This window comes from Gossypium hirsutum, chromosome A02, assembly GCF_007990345.1.
Source record: "Gossypium hirsutum isolate 1008001.06 chromosome A02, Gossypium_hirsutum_v2.1, whole genome shotgun sequence".
Lineage (NCBI taxonomy): Eukaryota > Viridiplantae > Streptophyta > Magnoliopsida > Malvales > Malvaceae > Gossypium > Gossypium hirsutum.
In genome coordinates this window covers 38,804,363-38,825,945 of record NC_053425.1, presented here as the reverse complement: position 1 = coordinate 38,825,945, position 21,583 = coordinate 38,804,363, and the positions used below count along the sequence as shown (strand labels likewise).

The 21,583-nt window shown below is 34.3% G+C and overlaps 1 protein-coding gene across 1 annotated transcript in view; it reads left to right on the top strand.

Annotated features, from left to right (window-relative positions):
* LOC121211199 (uncharacterized) overlaps nucleotides 1-17,355 on the top strand; it is a 32,563-nt gene extending 15,208 nt beyond the window's left edge. Inside the window, exons 5-6 of the mRNA XM_041083709.1 lie at nucleotides 16,717-16,939; nucleotides 17,048-17,355. Of these exons, the coding sequence (XP_040939643.1) occupies nucleotides 16,717-16,939; nucleotides 17,048-17,355 (531 nt within the window). The remainder of the gene's footprint in view (nucleotides 1-16,716; nucleotides 16,940-17,047) is intronic.
* The last annotated feature ends 4,228 nt before the right edge of the window (nucleotides 17,356-21,583 follow it).

The window sequence follows — 21,583 nt, the reverse complement described above, 5'->3', positions numbered from 1 at the left end:
GAATGCAAGTTTTGCAAATTATTCAATTTAGTCCCTAATTTCAATTTAAGCACTTTATGCATAAAATTTCTTCACTAAATTTTCACACAATCATGCAATCATATTATAGACCTTAAAATAATCATAAAATAATTATTTCTATCTCGGATTTTATGGTCACGAAACCACTATTCCGACTAGGCCCAAAATCAGGATATTACAACTCTCCCCCCTTTCAGGGATTTTCGTCCCCGAAAATCTTACCAGAAAAGTGGTCTTCACTTTTAATCTCATATTCGGTGCCAAAGAACTTGCACTTAGACTGTACCTCCAATACACCTCTTCAATTTCTCATATGATCTAAAAGCTTACAGTCTCAACTCTCAACTGTTCTTAAATTTTCAACCCTTCTCAGTTTCCCATGATATCATGACATAAAACCCGGATCTCAACTTGATTTAATGGAGACCGGAATTCCAAGAAATCCAACAATCAAAGAGACCTGAAATTCCATGAATCTGATAAGTAGGAATTCATTCAATATAGATATGATTTATAGATCTCGCCAAACATTTAACAATAGGATACATCACATTTTCCTCTTTCCGCTATGGAAATAATTCTGATATGGCCTCAAGAATAATCCTTCTCATTTCCATCCCAATATCAACACTGACAAGGATAATTTTGATAGATCCCAATGCTCGGCTTTAACCTCTTTAACAACTCCGATTTTATGTAACATCGAATGCTCTAAACTATCACATTACCTCACTGTCTTGAAACACATCACAATTCATACAACAGTACATTACTGAAAGTCAGGAAGTCTTTGCTCAATGTAGACTAGTCTAGTTCAGACGCTTCGGTTACCAATATTCTCATCTATCCGAACTCTGTCAACATGTAATAAACTTTTCAGCTTTCACAAGATGGAAACCTTATCATTCGTAGTGACTTAAACTAATATTCAACTCTTTCTAATAAATATACACTTCTCGTTCAAACTATTTACTCTTTTATACGTACAAAATGGAATTCTATTATCACACTTGGGAAAAATAATCCTGACATAATTGTCACATGAAATCTTTCAAATAAATAATTTACCATACCGACTGAAACTCACGCTTTTATCACCTATGCATTTACTGATGTCAAATCCTTACACAGAAATTAGAAAAAATGCCAATACTAAAATCACCACATTACCAAGATCAAATTAGAAGTATAGTCATATTTGACATGATTATCACGAGCTGAAGAATGCACTTCGAACATGAGTCGTAATTGACAAATTATGGAACAAAGATAACAAGAAAACCGAATAAAGAAATCCAAGATAGAGAAACCCGGAATAAAGAAATCCAGAATAAAGAGATCCAGGATAAAGAAACCCAAGATACGATACTATGCCGGAGAATCGAAAACCAAACTCATAGAGAAAATACGGAATACCCCGATAATTCTTCAAAGAAAGAAAGTCCAGAAGAAAACATCATTTAATCCCACTGAAATCAAATATAACAAGATCAATATATCTTCCCATACATATATATCAGATGAAGCATCAAGTAGAAGAAACAGAATCATAATATCATACGTATTCTCTCATCAATTCTTATCAGACGAAATGAAATAGAATACCCGATGAAATAGAGCAATATAAATTATAAACCAATCAGACTACCAATGCTTTCATCCAATACCAGAATTAGAAGACATTCCCATATAACAAGAATTTCTTCAGAAGATCAATAGCCATAGAAATATTTCTGAGAACGGGTAAACACATAGAACATCTCAAAAGAGACTGCTAAATCTGTCCAGTCATAACTGTCACACTCAGATAGTTCACATTTCAATTATCATTTCCCCAACTAGTTCTGCCGTCACAAATTTCATATTAAACCATTCACTAAAGAAGGCCAGTTCTGAATAAATTTCGATTTACACTTTTCTCGACCTTGCACCTGAGTAATTCGGTTTACCAAGGAGAATTCCTTTTCTAACTGGGACAGTGCATAACTCCAATAATTTTTACGTCAATCTGATACTTTACTGGCTCTGACTTTACTTATCAGCTCATTTTCAATCTCTAATCATACTTATAATTATTCTATCACTGTAGTCTTTGGGTTCTCAACCAGAAACTTATTCAATACAAATCTCATGAAATTCCATTATGAGTACCACTTCGGTAAGGGGGAGGGGTTGTAGGACCTCTGACTCGACTTTCTTATACATACACATATGACACAACTTCCATCATCATAGTAACATTATGAAAATCTTGTCATTCATTCATGTTGACTTACACCAATTTTCCTATTGTCCTATTTAGACAATATACTTATGCATACATTCTATGTTTTCTAGACAGCTTTACTTATCCATTAATTTAATTAAATTAATTCATGCTCATGACATTATATAAGGCCAAACAAACATAGATATTTGCATCACAATCACAACTTTCATTTCGTGCATCATCATGTACATATCATTACTGTAACACCCCTATCCCGTGACCGTCGCCGGAATAGGTAAGGGGCATTACCGGACTTGTAACTCATGTCAGAACCGTAAAATTTTGAACTTTTTCTTGAAAAAAAGATCATTCATTTAAAATTTAAGGTTCTCTAAGTAAACATTCAAAAGATGCCATTTTCGCATGGCTTATATACATTAACCAAAATATTCTTCCGCCACTAGTCCATTCTATACATGCCATAAATAATTCAAAACATAACAGTAACAAGCAGTGGATAGTGATAGTGTGACTAGTTGCTGACGATCCTCGAGCCTGTAGCTTCCAAATGAGATCTATAAAACAGAGGAAACAAAGTAAACGGAGTAAGCATTACAATGCTTAGTAAGTTTTAAGCAGTGTCAACAGATAATAATCAAATTATAACATAGTTGTTCGTATTTTTATTTCACTCTTCCTTCGGGCATACTATCCCCTTGCCGAATATGCACATCTCATCATATACAATAGGCAGATAGACTTTCACATAAAAGTGGGCTCATGTGGCATAGATATATTGTGTAATTTCACATAACCTCTCACACTGATCCGATGTCACATAATCATAAGAATAGTCTCATAGATTGCTCACGTATGCATCACATAACTGCCTTATGATTTAGTTCAAATCAAGCTCACATATAAACTTGGAGTACATACCTGTTTAACCTTTCGCATTGAATATATTTATAAACAATTCTTATTGCGAAGTCTTATAGCTTTAAACTCTACTCGGATTATCGGCGAGACCTTTAGCTCAGATGAAATCTCCACACGAAGTCAGCGGGTCTTAACCCAGACATAGTCACCACATATGGTCATCTGGTCTTTAATCCCGGGTTTACATCATAGAGTTTCATACATATTTATTCACATGTTACAACATTCACATCGACTATCATATTTGTAATTCATTTACCTCATCAAATATCTAATAAAACACACCTTCCGCCGTTTGTCATTTGGCCACAATATATATATATACACATCTCATACATATCTCACATTAGCCATTTGGCTTTACCACATAACCATCTCATACGCATTTCGCATTAGCCATTCGGCTTTACCACATATATACACTTCCACGTTCATCACATTGGCCATTTGGCCTTATCACACATATGCATGTTCACATTTATCACATTGGCCATTCGGCCTTATCACATATGTGCATGTTCACATTCATCACATTGGCCATTCGGCCTTATCACATATGTGCATGTTCACATTCATCACATTGGCCATTCGACCTTATCACACATATGCATGTTCACATTCGTCACATTGGCCATTAGGCCTTATCACATATGTGCATGTTCACATTTATCACATTGGCCATTCGGCCTTATCACATATGTGCATGTTCACATTCGTCACATTGGCCATTCGGCCTTATCACATATGAGCATGTTCACATTCATCACATTGGCCATTCGGCCTTATCACATATGTGCATGTTCACATTCATCACATTAAATCCTAAATCAGAATATAAATTTCATGTATTCACATCACAATTATCCAAATATACTTCACATACCACATATACTTTCACTTTGTCTTGGCTGAATCTACATCTATCATTTTCCAATGAATAATTCAATTTCAAGCCATACTATCATTTCATATTCGAACACTTATAAACTTACAATTTCACAAATTTTAATATAAAAGATCCATCTAACACTCATATATCATTTTATAACATCACAATTTAGAATTCACGTATGGGTTTAATCAATAGCTTATGAGCAACTAAAACAAGTTTTATCCATGTTTACAACATAACCACAAATTCTCTACGAGCTGTTTTTCCTGAGCAACAGTCGTTAAATTATTTGTAACTAGGGCTACAAAATTCCAAATTATGTGCCGTTAATTTTCCATGAAAATAGACTCGTATATCCTCTATCCACAAAATTTTCAGAATTTTTGGTATGGCCAATCAATACCAGATTTTTCTTAAAGTTTCCCCTATTTTACTGCTTGACTACTCTGACTACTCTTCACTAAGAATTTAATTTCTCATTGTACAGAATTCAAAATATGTTTTTGTTTATTTTGTTTGAAACTAGACTCATTAAGGAGTCTAAGCATATAATTTTATCTTATAATCAATTTTTTAAGATTTATAATTATTTTCCAAATACTGAACAGGGGATTTCGGAGCCATTCTGACTCTGTCTCACACAACTTTGAAAATCTCATTATCGGCAACCCCTTTACTTACACGATTTCTTTTATACGAAACTAGACGCATCAAGCTTTAATTACATAATTTATTCAGCCTTTAACTCAACTCCCACAATTTATGGTAATTTTTCCAAAACACGCTACTGCTACTGTCCTTAGCAGATTTATACAATTTACTCTGTAAAGTTCTCATTCACATATTTAAAACATAATATCATATATGCCATCATTTAGAAAAGTCATTGACCTTAACGTATATACATAATTCATATTCATCCCATTTTAAACTTAAACTTACAAAGGAATCAAACTCAATTACTTAAGAACTTACCTCGGACGTTGTCGAACGACTTCAACAACTATTCGATCACTTTTTCCTTTCCCTTATCCAACTTTGACCCCACTTGCTCCTGAGCTAAATAAATAGAGATAGAGATGTTTAATATTTTGATCAATAGTGTTTACTTATTATTCACATTCGGTAATCAAATATCCATCTCATTTTAATATATTATCATTACCACAATTAGTCTTAAACCTACCGATTTCATAACTAATATATGTTCATACACAAATGTTACTTTCACCAAATGCTCTTGTAATTAAAGTAATAACTTATCAATCGACTATCAAAGCCAAATGTCATTATATTACTGGATATACATGCACCCACATACATAAGCTCAATAATCATAATATAACATCATGTAATTATATTATTTATGTGGCCGAATATACTTGGTCATACATACCCAAAACAAAAATCAAATTCCAAATTTTTTATTTCATTTGCTCACTAACCGAATTCACTTACCATGTTCACAAACACTCTTCAACGATTTCTTTTCTTTAGTCAAACACATAATTTTCCATCTCAAAATTTATTTTCCTACTAATTTAACTTACTCCGAGGTTGAATGCTACTTTAGCATTAAGCTTATATTCTCTTCGTTATTAAGTAATTGTTCATAGCTCAACTAGCATCCATTTTCGATTTAACACAAAAATTCATAATCGAATGTTGTTTATCTTAAGCTATCATTGTATTATCAAAATTGAATTAATTAAACTCATACAAGCACTATCAAAACCAAAATCTATGTCTAGCATTACTCAAGGTCTATACTAAAAAAATAAATTACAAAGCCGAATTGTTCAAGTAACTCAACAATTTCACATTCGTCTATTTCATGTACAAATTCTAACACTTAAGTATTAACTAGTTAAACTTCAAATAACCACACACACAAAAAAAAAACAACAATCTAACCCCTTAATTTCTACTATGGCCGAAAGCTTAAGAAATTACCCAACTCAAAATTTTGTCATGGGTTAAGCAAGGAACTTAAGAACTAACTCAAAATATACTAAAATTTCAAGAATTAGCATGAACTACTCACCTTATTTTTGAGTTCAAGATCACCGAATGGTTGTTCTTTGCTTCCTTTAGAATCGGCTAGGAAGAAACATGGATGAAGACTTTGTTCCTTTCACCCATTTCCTTCCTTTAATTATTCTTTCTTTATTTTATTACATTCACCCATGATAATATGGCATCTAGCTAATTAAAGTTAATAGAAAATTCATATTTGATTATATAATTTGTAGCATGGCCGGCCACTACCTATAGTTTGGCTAATTTGACATGCAAGTACAAGCACTTTCCAACATATATTAATAGGCCACTTTAGCATTTGCCTAGCACATTTCTAAATTTTCTCATACAAGTCCTATTTAATAATTTCGCATACAAATGATAAAATTAAAGTATGAAACTTCCACACATTCATATTCACATATAATAAGTATCGAATATGACTGTTAATTATTTTTATGACTCAGTTTCGTGGTCCCGAAACCACTTTCCGACTAGGGTCAAATTAGGGGTGTCACAACTCTCCCCCCCTTTTAGGGATTTTCGTCCCCGAAAATTTCTACTGATGCACAGTTTAGGATAACGTCCTCTTATTGAATTATATCCATATAAACATTAGCTCATCGATAGCAATTGTAATTCATTACTGATTTCGCATCGATCTATAAAATCATTTTCTTATCTTAAAACAATTACATAAACATTTCTACAAGTATGCACATATATCTCATTTTCTTGATTTCATAAGCAATAATCACTTAATTTAATTCAGAAATGCATTTCAAAGACATATTAAGCACATATTAACATGTATAATTCACATCATCAACCCACATATTTGCAACCCACATTTTCATTCATGTATAAGCTGTAACCTGACCGAAAGTACACATATACTCGAACATCCCAATAAATATCCTTTATAGCTCCATCATATCTCACTATTCAACTTAACCTATTTCCAACAGAAAATCAACTTCCACATACCTGAACATTGAATTCATTTAGCACATTCAATCACCGTTAACGATACCCGTATACAATCGATTTGGCATAAAGCCTCATATAGTATACCGGCATGGGATTTATTTTAGCACATAACCCATATATCCAAAATAATCAGCATTCATCAAAAATTCTTACAGATTTTCAAATGTCGAACTTAATCGAAATAATTTCTTGAACATGATTAACAAAAATAAGGGTCATTTAGCAATAGCACATATGACTTCATATACCAAGCATCCCCTAAACTAAATCCATAACACATTTATAACATGAATTTATTTCTTAACAACATATCCACCATCTTAAATCAATGCCTTCGTTCCATATGAGGTCTTACATGAATCTTGTTTTACTCGCTTAATGTCTACTGACCGATCTCGCACGCATAGTGCTCGGTTGAAGAACTTGCACTCTCAGTGCCTCTAATCATTTGCACACATAGTGCCCCTATTCATTTGTTGTTACACATTGAAATGACTTAACCAAGTTTATAAACATCATGTATGTACACTTTTAAACATATCCTTTCATTTAACTTTGAATTCGTATAGTAATGAACACTTAAACTTTGTTCAAATTACCAGCACGAAGCCTACTAGGCACAAAGGCCCGAATACACATCACCAGTATGAATGCTCTTCGGGACTTAGCCCGGATATAAAACTAGTACGAATGCTGTTCGGGACTTAACCCTGAAATAACTCCAGCACGAATGCTCTTCGAGACTTAGCCCGGATATAACACCAGCACGTATGCTCTTCGGGACTTAGCCCGGATATAACTCTAGCACGAATGCTCCTTGAGACTTAGCCTGGATATAACACCAGCACGTATGCTCTTCGGGACTTAACCCGGATATTTCACTAGCACGAATGCTCTTCGGGACTTAGCCCGGATATATCACTAGCACGAATGCTCTTCGAGACTTAGCCCGGATATAACACCAGCACGAATGCTCTTCGAGACTTAGCCCGGATATAACACCAGCACGAATGCTCTTCGGGACTTAGCCCGGATATATAATTCTCAATCCTCATGTACATATACATATATATCAATACACATTAGTATATCATTTACATTACTTGAATACAAACACAACACGCTTATCGACCATTCAACTTTCAGTTCCATAGCCACATACAAAGATCACATTTATAGTCGTAACACTCTTTCAAAATTGCATCACTTATACCCTTATAATTCAATCCAAAGCAAAATTCAAATACGAGTACATGATACGTACCTGATCAACTTAATAATTTAAGCATATCCAAGTGAAGTTATATCACAAATTCTCATAGTCAGAAGCTTGCTACAGCTCGATCGGGATCAAAATTCATTACAATACAACAAACACATTTTAATAGTCAAAAATCATCACACTATCATTTTATCACTTTATGGCATGTATAAATAGACTCACGCGTGCTATGTTAGTCCTAGAATCGACTAAACCATAGCTCTGATACCAATAAAATGTAACACCCCTATCCCGTGACTGTCTCCGGAATAGGTAAGGGGCATTACCGGACTTGTAACTCATGTCAGAACCGTAAAATTTTGAACTTTTTCTTGAAATAAAGACCATTCATTTAAATAAGTACTAAGCACAACCAGGGATAAAATTTAAGGTTCTCTAAGTAAACATTCAAAAGATGCCATTTTCGCATGGCTTATATACATTAACCAAAATATTCTTCCACCACTAGTCTATTCTATACATGCCATAAATAATTCAAAACATAACAGTAACAAGCAGTGGATAGTGATAGTGTGACTAGTTGCTGACGATCCCCGAGCCTGTAGCTTCCAAATGAGATCTATAAAACAGAGAAAACAAAGTAAACGGAGTAAGCATTACAATGCTTAGTAAGTTTTAAGCAGTGTCAACAGATAATAATCAAATTATAACATAGTTGTTCGTATTTTTATTTCACTCTTCCTTCGGGCATACTATCCCCTTACCGAATATGCACATCTCATCATATACAATAGGCAAATAAACCTTCACATAAAAGTGGGCTCATGTGACATAGATATATTGTGTAACTTCACATAACCTCTCACACTGATCCAATGTCACATAATCATAAGAATAGTCTCATAGATTGCTCACGTATGCATCACATAACTGCCTTATGATTTAGTTCAAATCAAGCTCATATATAAACTTGGAGTACATACCTGTTTAACCTTTCGCATTGAATATATTTATAAACAATTCTTATTGCGAAGTCTTATAGATTTAAACTCTACTCGGATTATCGGCGAGACCTTTAGCTCAGATGAAATCTCCACATGAAGTCAGCGGGTCTTAACCCAGACATAGTCACCACATATGGTCATCTGGTCTTTAATCTCGGGTTTACATCATAGAGTTTCATACATATTTATTCACATGTTACAACATTCACATCGACTATCATATTTGTAATTCATTTACCTCATCAAATATCTAATAAAACACACCTTCCGCCGTTTGTCATTTGGCCACAATATATATATACACATCTCATACATATCTCACATTAGCCATTTGGCTTTACCACATATCCATCTCATACGCAGTTCGCATTAGCCATTCGGCTTTACCACATATATACACTTCCATGTTCATCACATTGGCCATTCGGCCTTATCACATATGTGCATGTTCACATTCATCACATTGGCCATTCGGCCTTATCACACATATGCATGTTCACATTTATCACATTGGCCATTCGGCCTTATCACATATGTGCATGTTCACATTCATCACATTGGCCATTCGACCTTATCACATATGTGCATGTTCACATTCATCACATTGGCCATTCGGCCTTATCACACATATGCATGTTCACATTCGTCACATTGGCCATTCGGCCTTATCACATATGTGCATGTTCACATTTATCACATTGGCCATTCGGCCTTATCACATATGTGCATGTTCACATTCGTCACATTGGCCATTCGGCCTTATCACATATGTGCATGTTCACATTCATCACATTGGCCATTCGGCCTTATCACATATGTGCATGTTCACATTCATCACATTAAATCCTAAATCAAATTATAAATTTTCTTGTATTCACATAACAATTATCCAAATATACTTCACATACCACATATACTTTCACTTTGTCTTGGCTGAATCTACATCTATCATTTTCCAATGAATAATTCAATTTCAAGCCATACTATCATTTCATATTCGAACACTTATAAACTTACAATTTCACAAATTTTAATATCAAAGATCCATCTAACACTCCTATATCATTTTATAACATCACAATTTAGAATTCACGTATGGGTTTAATCAATAGCTTATGAGTAACTAAAACAAGTTTTATCCATGTTTACAACATAACCACAAATTCTCTACGAGCTGTTTTTCCTGAGCAACAGTCGTTAAATTATTTGTAACTAGGGCTACGAAATTCCAAATTATGTGCCGTTAATTTTCCGTGAAAATAGACTCGTATATCCTCTATTCACAAAAGTTTTAGAATTTTTGGTATGGCCAATCAATACCATATTTTTCTTAAAGTTTCCCCTATTTTACTGCTTGACTACTCTGACTACTCTTCACTAAGAATTTAATTTCTCATTGTACAGAATTCAAAATATGTTTTTGTTTATTTTGTTTGAAACTAGACTCATTAAGGAGTCTAAGCATATAATTTTATCTTATAATCAATTTTTTAAGATTTATAATGATTTTCCAAATACTGAACAGGGGATTTCGGAGCCATTCTAACTCTGTCTCACACAACTTTGAAAATCTCATTATCGGCAACCCCTTTACTTACACGATTTCTTTTATACGAAACTAGACGCATCAAGCTTTAATTACATAATTTATTCAGCCTTTAACTCAACTCCCACAATTTATGGTAATTTTTCCAAAACACGCTACTGCTACTGTCCCTAGCAGATTTATACAATTTACTCTGTAAAGTTCTCATTCACATATTTAAAACATAATATCATATATGCCATCATTTAGAAAAGTCATTGACCTTAACGTATATACATAATTCATATTCATCCCATTTTAAACTTAAACTTACAAAGGAATCAAACTCAATTACTTAAGAACTTACCTCGGACGTTGTCGAATGACTTCAACAGCTATTCGATCACTTTTTCCTTTCCCTTATCCAACTTTGACCCCACTTGCTCCTGAGCTAAATAAATATAGATAGAGATGTTTAATATTTTGATCAATAGTGTTTACTTATTATTCACATTCGGTAATCAAATATCCATCTCATTTTAATATATTATCATTACCACAATTAGTCTTAAACCTACCGATTTCATAACTAATATATGTTCATACACAAATGTTACTTTCACCAAATGCTCTTGTAATTAAAGTAATAACTTATCAATCGACTATCAAAGCCAAATGTCATTATATTACTGGATATACATGCACCCACATACATAAGCTCAATAATCATAATATAACATCATGTAATTATATTATTTATGTGGCTGAATATATTTGGTCATACATACCCAAAACAAAAATCAAATTCCAGATTTTTTTATTTCATTTGCTCACTAACCGAATTCACTTACCATGTTCACAAACACTCTTCAACGATTTCTTTTCTTTAGTCAAACACATAATTTTCCATCTCAAAATTTATTTTCCTACTAATTTAACTTACTCCGAGGTTGAATGCTACTTTAGCATTGAGCTTATATTCTCTTCGTTATTAAGTAATTGTTCATAGCTCAACTAGCATCCATTTTCGATTTAACACAAAAATTCATAACCGAATGTTGTTTATCTTAAGCTATCATTATATTATCAAAATTGAATTAATTAAACTCATATAAGCACTATGAAAACCAAAATCTATGTCTAGCATTACTCAAGGTCTATACTAAAAAAATAAATTACAAAGCCGAATTGTTCAAGTAACTCAACAATTTCACATTCATCTATTTCAGTACAAATACTAACACTTAAGTATTAACTAGTTAAACTTCAAATAACCACACAAAAAAAAAAACAACAATCTAACCCCTTAATTTCTACTATGGCCGAAAGCTTAAGACATTACCCAACTCAAAATTTTGTCATGGGTTAAGCAAGGAACTTAAGAACTAAGTCAAAATATACTAAAATTTCAAGAATTAGCATGAACTACTCACCTTATTTTTGAGTTCAAGATCACCGAATGGTTGTTCTTTGCTTCCTTTAGAATCGGCTAGGAAGAAACATGGATGAAGACTTTGTTTCTTTCACCCATTTCCTTCCTTTAATTATTCTTTCTTTATTTTATTACATTCACCCATGATAATATGGCATCTAGCTAATTAAAGTTAATAGAAAATTCATATTTGATTATATAATTTGTAGCATGGCCGGCCACTACCTATAGTTTGGCTAATTTGACATGCAAGTACAAGCACTTTCCAACATATATTAATAGGCCACTTTAGCATTTGCCTAGCACATTTCTAAATTTTCTCATACAAGTCCTATTTAATAATTTTGCATACAAATGATAAAATTAAAGTATGAAACTTCCACACATTCATATTCACATATAATAAGTATCGAATATGACTGTTAATTATTTTTATGACTCGGTTTCGTGGTCCCGAAACCACTTTTCGACTAGGGTCAAATTAGGGGTGTCACAATTACAATCATATAATTCAATCCAACAATTTAATTAACATAGATAAGTTCATTTCATTATAATCCTTTATCTCATAAAAATTATATATCATTAACATTTATCAACATTCGACGTCCAAATCAAGACAAGGACATTTTCACTCGTATTATAATATTATGACCTTTATTCATACCTCTACTACTTTCTATTTATTCCGTTCATCTTATCAAGTAAGCCACATACACTACATCATATGAGCATTAAGCAAATATGAATATTTATCACATATGTATCAAAAACTTTTATTCATACTTTTCTGAAACGAGACTTATCATAATCATAATTTTACTCAAATACCTTCATATAACATTGAACATGGTAGGCGCAGCTCGGTTGGAGAGTACCCTGTCTAAATAAGACGGTACTCATACGCGTCAAAAGACATCACACTATCACAGATCAGTGGCATGTATAGCTAAACTTTTACACATGCTAGGTTCGTCCGAGAACCGACTAAACCTGCTCTGATACCACTAAATGTAACGCCCCGTACCCGAGACCGTTGCCGGAGTCGAACACGAGGTGTTAACGGACTTAATTCATTACTTAAACAGCTCATACAATTCATTTTAAAATTTCCAGACAAGCTGACTAACTGCATCACAGTCGCTGTAAAAATCATATCTCGAGTTCCAAAACTCAAAATCCAATTCTGTAAATTTTTCCTGAAACTAGACTTATATATCTATCTAGTAATTGTTTTCTAGAATTTTTGGTCTGGCCAATTAGTACAGTTTATTAGTTAAATTCTCCCCTATTTTAGGGGTCGACTACTCTGACCTCTGTGTATTACGAATCAGATATCTCCTTGTACAGAGCTTCAATGACTATGCCGTTTGTCTCTAATAAAACTAGACTCAATAAGAAATCTGTACATATAAAGAATGACTTCTAATTATCTTTGTAAAATTTATGGTGAATTTCCAAAGTTAGAATAGGGGATCCAGAAATCGCTTTGGCCCTGTTTCACAAAAATTTAAACATCTCATAAAATATAGCTCATATACCTGTTTCCCTTCTTCCATATGAAAATAGACTCATCAAGCTTTGATTCCATAACTTATTCATTATTTATTCCATTTATACTATTTTTAGTGATTTTTCAAATTCACGTCACTACTGCTGTCTGAATCTATTTTATGATAAATTTTACCTATTTCATGATTTTCCATGGATTAGCTAGTAATTTGACATACATAACACCAAATATGATCATGATTAGCCATTCCAATGGCTAATCATTACCAAGCATTTCCATACCACTCAATAACCATATCATAAGACTATATATACAAAATGATTATAATGCTATACATGCCATACTCAAAATATACAAGCCATTATGCCAAGATGGTATACGGATAGTGTGAGCGAGCCTCCGACCGTTCCCGATTTCCGAGCTGGCTTGTCAAAACTACAAGGAATGAAAAGGAGGGAGTAAGCATAAATGCTTAATAAGTTCACATGCAAATAGCAAGTAACATAACCATATAAGCAAAAATAAAACATCATTTGCATAATCATCACTAAGACATTCATATCACATTTTCATTTATCATCTTACCATATTGTTGTTATATCGATTTTTCAACCCGAGGGTTAAGTACATACCTGTTCAAAGTACCCATTTCACAACACTTACCAATACGTCCCTTTCATCTTGAGTATTCCTCCATTTCAGTAGAACTTTACCCGTTGAACACATCGAAATATAATTCGGATACATGGAAAGTTTGCACATAAGTGCCACATTTGTAGCCAAGCTACCATGTAACCCGCCCATAACCGAACACGGACTCAACTCAATGAGCTCGGATGCCTAGTTACATCTCTCGAACTCGGACTCAACTCAACGAGTTCGGACATTCGCATCCATAAGTGAACTCGGACTCAACTCAACGAGTTCGGATGCCCAAATATCCCAGTGATATGTCACTTGTATCCTAATCCATTCCTAAGATTCAACGAGACCTTTTTCCCAATCATTTGTCTCAACCATCTTCTACGGAATGCCGTTACCGATACTCGGTAGTATTTCACATTTTCCAAGTATATCACATAATTTGACATATTAACAAACAATTATCACAGTATAATATTTCATAATAACTATCATATCATTTAAATAACATTAAAACATTTAAAATAATAACTATGTCACCAACATTTACATATGAACTTACCTTGTATGCGAAAATGGCTACTTTTACCATTTCGTCCACAACTTGGTATTTTCCCCATTTTAGCTCGAATTTCAGTTTTCCTTGCTCTATCATTTAAAATATAGTCTAATTAGGACTCACATTATTCAAATTGACCCAAAATCATATTTTGGAAAAATTACAATTTTGCCCCTAAACTTTTGCATATTTACACTTTTGCCCCAAAGCTCGTAAATTAAACTTCAGCCTATTTTCTTATGTTTTATGACATGCTGATCATTTTTCCCTTCTATGTCAACATCAAATTCTCACTCTAACATGTACTTATGACTATTAGGTATTTTTACCGATTAAGCCCTTTTGCTCGTTTTCGCTTAAAACCGAGTAGTACAAGTTGTCTAACATAATTTAAAACCTCATACTATATCATAAAACACCAAAATACACAAATTTCACCTATGGGTATTTTTCCAAATATGAACCCTAGGTTGAATTATTGCTAGCATAAGCTAAATCGAGCTACCGGGACTCCAAAAACGTAAAAATCATTAAAAACGAGGCTAGAACGGACTTACAATCGAGCTTGGAAGCTTGAAAAACCCTAGCCATGGTTTCTCCTTGCTACATTCGGCCATGGGGTTGAAGATGAGCAAAATTGGCTTTTAATTTTGTATTTTAATTCATTTTACCCCTAAATGACCAAAATGCCCTTACTACTAAACTTTCCAAAAATTCCATCCATGTCCAATTTTTGTCCATAGACTTAGAAATTGGTAAAATTTCTATTTAAGACCTCCTAATTAATATTTCAAAACAATTTCATACTAGAAACTTCTAGAATCCAAGTTTTGCAAATTATTCGATTTAGTCCCTAATTTTAATTTAAGCACTTTATGCATAAAATTTCTTCACTAAATTTTCACACAATCATGCAATCATATCATAGACCTTAAAATAATCATAAAATAATTATTTCTATCTCGGATTTTGTGGTCACGAAACCACTATTCCGACTAGGCCGAAAATCAGAATATTACAAGATGGGTAATTCCGATACAAGTCGCGCCCAAGAAAATGGGCATGACAGTGAAGAAAAATGATGAGAGGGACTCAGTACCGGTCCGAGTGCAAAACAGGTGGCGTGTCTGCATCGATTACATGAAGTTGAACACTTATACTAGAAAAGATCATTTCCCTCTTTCTTTTATAAATCAAATGCTTGAATGTTTAGCTGGTAAAACTCATTTTTGTTGTCTTGATGGATATTCAGGATTCTTCAAAATCCCTGTTGCGCCAGACGACTAGGAAAATACCATTTTTACATGCCCTTTCGGCACATTTTTGTACAGGAGGATGCCATTTGGACTTTGCAACGCACCAGCTACCTTCCAGAGATGCATGATGAGTATATTTTTTGAATATGTGGAAAAAATTATTGAAGGTTTTATGGATGATTTTACCATGTATGGGAACTATTTTACTGAATGCCTTGAAAATCTCACGATAATTTTGAACAGGTGCATAGAATTTAATCTTATCTTGAACTATGAAAAATGTCATTTTATGGTAAACAAAGGTTTGATTCTAGGTCATATAGTTTCTGCCAAGGGAATTGAGGTCGATAAGGCCAAAATTGACATTATTAATTCTTTTCCATATCCCTCCACTGTAAGGAAAATTTGTTCTTTTCTTGGTCATGTAAGATTTTACAGGTGTTTTATAAAGAATTTCTCAAAAATAGCTGAACCATTGTGCGAATTGGTGCAGAAAGATAAGAAATTTGAGTTCAGCCCACAATGCAAGGAGGGTTTTTATACACTCAAGCAAAAGTTGGTAACCGCTCCTGTAGTACAAGCACCAGATTGGAACTACCCCTTTGAAATTATGTGCGATGCAAGCGAACAGAGCGTGGAAGCCGTACTAGGACAAAAGATATCCAAAGAGCCTCATGTCATCTACTATGCCTCCAAAACCTTAGACGCTGCACAAAGCAATTATACCACCACAGAAAAAGAACTTTTAGCTATTGTATTTGCTTTAGATAAATTTCAATCATATTTACTGGGATCTACGGTAATTATTTTTTCTGACCATGCAGCTTTTAGGTACTTGATCGCAAAGAAGGATGCGAAACCAAGGCTCATTAGATGGATTCTACTGCTCCAAGAATTTGACATCGAGATTTGTGACAAGAAGGGGTGTGAAAACCTGGTGGCTGACCACTTGGGTAGAATAAAAACTCCATTTGATGATGTTCCTATCAAGGATGAGTTCCCTGATGAAAGCTTACTTTTGACCGAGGCTCACTATCCATGGTATGCAGATATAGTTAACCTTTTAACCACAAATTCGTTACCCACTGAGTTAGCACGTTCTGTGAAGGACAAACTTAGACGAGAAGCTTGATATTACATTTGGGACGACCCATACTTGTGGAAACACCGTTCAGATCAGTTAATAAGACGATATGTTCCTAGGAATAGTAAAAATTAGGAATGTGCTGGGCTGAGTAACCGGGGTGGGGTGCTTGGGTTATCATCTCTCTTCGCGTCAAAAGGTACAGTATATTCCTAAGTGAAAGTAAATAAATAAAAATTGAAATTACATTATATTTAAAAAAAAGAAGATGCATTAATAAAATTTGGGGACTAAAAGGAAAAAAAAGGGTGTCTCGATAGGTTTGGTAATTTACCTAATTTTTCATGAAATAATCCAAAATCGATTTTAATTTTTGTGTGAAAATTAGAACACTTTTTCAAATTTTACTTAAATCAAGCTAAGGGTTCTCTTTATTTTTCGTATGCATTTTGACTAATTTTTATAAAACTGTGGAGTAGTATTTCTTTCATGGCAGGATCTAATTTTCACAATGGACAGGAACCATACTTGAGGGCAAGCATGGGCTAAGTAGGGGGAATTTGATAATGCTCTAGAATAACATATTTTTATGTATTAATCATGTGTTTTTTCTACGCTTGATCCTACTAATTTGAGCTATTTATTTATTTTTATCTTTTAGGGACTGATTTGGAGGCAAAAGCAAAATTAAGGGACAAAAGTGCGAATTTGGAGACACAATGGGCTGATATGCGACACAGGAAAAAGATTGTGCCAAAAGTGCGAGCATAGAAGACACAAGGACTAAAAACGCAAAAAGAAAAGATTTTATTTTATAAGACTCCATTTTATTAGGATAATTAATATTAAGATAATCATTAGGATTATTTAATTTTAGGATTTTATTTTAGTTATCTTTTTGTATTTATCTCTTTAGACTATCTTTTTGTATTTAAGTTAAATTAGACTATCTCCCTAGCACTATAAATAGGGGGTAAAGTGACTTTATTTGGGGTTCATCTTTTTCTGTAAACACTCTCCCCCTGAAAGTCTAGGCTTTTGTTTCTTCATATTTTTTTTCAATAAAACTTCATTTTCCATTTTTATATTTATTTTCTTTTCCACCATTATCATGAGCCACTAAAACCCATCTAACCGAAAGTTGTCAATATTCCCCAAAAAAGGTTCTTGAGGCCTAGAATCTGTACTTAGCCTTCTCGCCAAGAATTCATCATTTCTCCGCATTACGGGCTGACTCTTCTATCCATGGCCATTAAGAAGTAAGCTTTTCAGCATATGAAAGGCGACCGCTTTGTATGTTTTGGAAGGATTGCATAGTCGGTTCATTAACTTACTGTGTCAGAGGTTGGCGAGCCAAAGAGACAAAATGGCGTTGGATTCGCCATTGAGAAGCGTTGATCTAGCATAGATTACTGGCTAGAGTCAGGTTCCCTAAAAATAGTAAGTCTAATCTTTGGAGCTGGTGGTCGTAGGCGTCCTCTTCCACTATAACTGGCTTACTTGAGTTGAGAAGGGTTACTTAAAAGCCAAGGATTGAACCCAAGGCAGAACGAGACAACCAGAGGCTGGAATCTTGCCACATAAGAAACTTTCTCTTTACCCAACTATATTTATTTTTATACTCCTCATTTTAATTTTTGCAATTTATTTAATTCCTCAATTTCAATTCACGTTAAATTCTGTTTTTATTTTTCCAGATTCCTAATTCTATTTTTTTTTATTTTTCAGGAACGCAGGTTTTCTTGGCCAAGAAATTGTCCAGGATTTCAAGAAACGAGCATTCATACAATCTGATCCTTGAGGATTCGACCCTACTTCCCCTTTACTGTTATTTTTATTATTTTACAGGGAATAGGATATTGTTGGTGCTCTCAACGACGCATCAAAATCCATCGTGACTCTATCCTACTTCCACTCAGGTATCATGATAGGCTGTAGTAGTCCTGAAGGCACCCGATGTTCAGCTTTTACTTGTTGACAGACTAAACATCTTACAACAAAGTCAGAGATGTTTTGTTTCATACCATGCCCCCAGTAAAGTTGCTTCAGATCATTATACATCTTTGTACTACCTGGGTGAACAAATAACCGACTACTATGAGCTTCATTCAAAATCATCTGAATCAACTCTGAATTCCTCGGGACACATATTTGGTCTCTGAATCTCAAACAGTCATCAGCATCAACTCTGAATTCTGAATCAGCATCTGTCTCACATTGACCTCGTTTTGCAATCAATTCATTATCAACCTTTTGGGCATCACATATTTGTTGAACAAATAACAGTCTAAATTTCAATTCAGCTACTATCGAACCATCCTCAGACATGGCCATATGCGTATTCATTGCACATAAAGCAAACAATGACTTCCGGCTTAAAGCATCGGCAACAACGCTAGCCTTTCCTAGGTGATAGTCAATCATAAGCTCGTAGTCTTTTAGCAATTCTAACCATCGGCGTTATCTCAAATTCAGATATTTCTGAGTCATCAAGTATTTCAGGCTTTTATGATCAGAATAAACATGACATTTCTCACAAAACAGATAGTGACGCCAAATTTTCAATTCAAACACAATGGCTTCCAATTCCAGACCGTGTGTCAGATAATTCTTTTCATGTGACTTCAACTATCTCGAGGCATAAGCTATCACTCTGCCTTCTTGCATCAGAACACAGCCCAAACCATTTATTGATGCATCACTATAAATAACAAATTCTTTACCCAATTCTGGTTGAACTAGCACTAGAGCTTCTATCAAAAGGGCTTTCAACTGATCGAAGCTTTTCTGGCACTTCTCTGACTACTCAAACTTGACATCTTTTTGCAATAGCTTTGTCATCGGGGCTGCAATCATAGAGAAACCTTTCACGAACCGTCTATAATAACCAGCAAGTCCTAGAAAGCTTTAGACTTCAGAAACTTTCTTCGGAGGTTTCCAATCTAGTATAGCTAAAATTTTGCTCGGATCAACCCGAATACCCGATGCTGATACCACATAACCCAGAAAACTGACTTCACTTAACCAGAACTCACATTTACTGAATTTTTCATACAACTGCTTATCTCTCAAGGTTTGCAACACAAGTCTCAAATGTTCAGCATGTTTAGCTTCATCACGAGTGTAGATCAAAATGTCATCTATAAACACAACCACAAACCAGTCCAGATACGGTCTGAAGATCCGATTCATCAAATCCATGAAAACAGCAGGTGCATTAGTGAGTCTGAAAGGCATAACCAAAAACTCATAGTGTCTGTACCTTGTTCTGAAGGCAGTCTTTGGCACATCTGAATTTTTAACTCACAACTAGTAGTAGCCTGATCTCAAATCTATCTTCAAAAATATTGTAGCCCCTTTCAGTTGATCAAATAGATCATCAATCCGTGGTAACAGATACTTATTCTTTATAGTCACCTTATTAAGCTATCTGTAATTGATGCGCATTCTCATAGTTCCATCTTTCTTTTACACAAACAACACAGGTGCACCCCATGGAGAGACACTCGGTCACACGAAACCTCTATCTGTCAATTCTTGCAATTGAGCTTTCAATTCTTTTAATTCTGTAGGTGCCATTCTGTACGGTGCTATAGATATCAGAGTTGTCCCAGACATTAACTCAATACCAAACTCTACTTCTTGAATAGGTGGCAAACTCGGTAATTCTTCAAGAAACACATCTGGATACTCGTACACAGCTGTACTGTTTCAATGTTTCTTTCAGTCGCTTTACTGTTGAGCACATAGGCAAAGTAAGCTTCACACCCTTTTCTCACATATTTCTGAGCTAGCATCGAAGAAATCACTACTGGTAAACCACACAAATCACTAGATTCAATCCGAATGACTTCATCATTCTAGCTCCGCAGATCAATGGTCTTTCTTTTGCAGTTCACAACAGCATCATGCAAAGTCAGCCAATCCATACCCAAAATTAAGTCGAACTCATCAAATGGCAGCAACATCAAATCAGCCAGAAAGCACATATCTCGAACCATTAAAGGAAAATTCTTACACACCTTATCAACCATAACACACCGGCCCAAGGGGTTTGACACTCTAATCACAAACTCAGTAGACTCAACAGGCAGAGTCTTACTGAATATTAATATCTCACATACATAATAATGAGTAGAACTAGGACCAATCAATGCAATTACATTAGTATCATAAAGAGTGAATGTACTAGTAATGACATCTAGGAATGAAGCCTCCTCTCGTGCACGTATAGCATAGGCTCTGGCAGGTGCACAAGGCTCAGATCTGATTATCG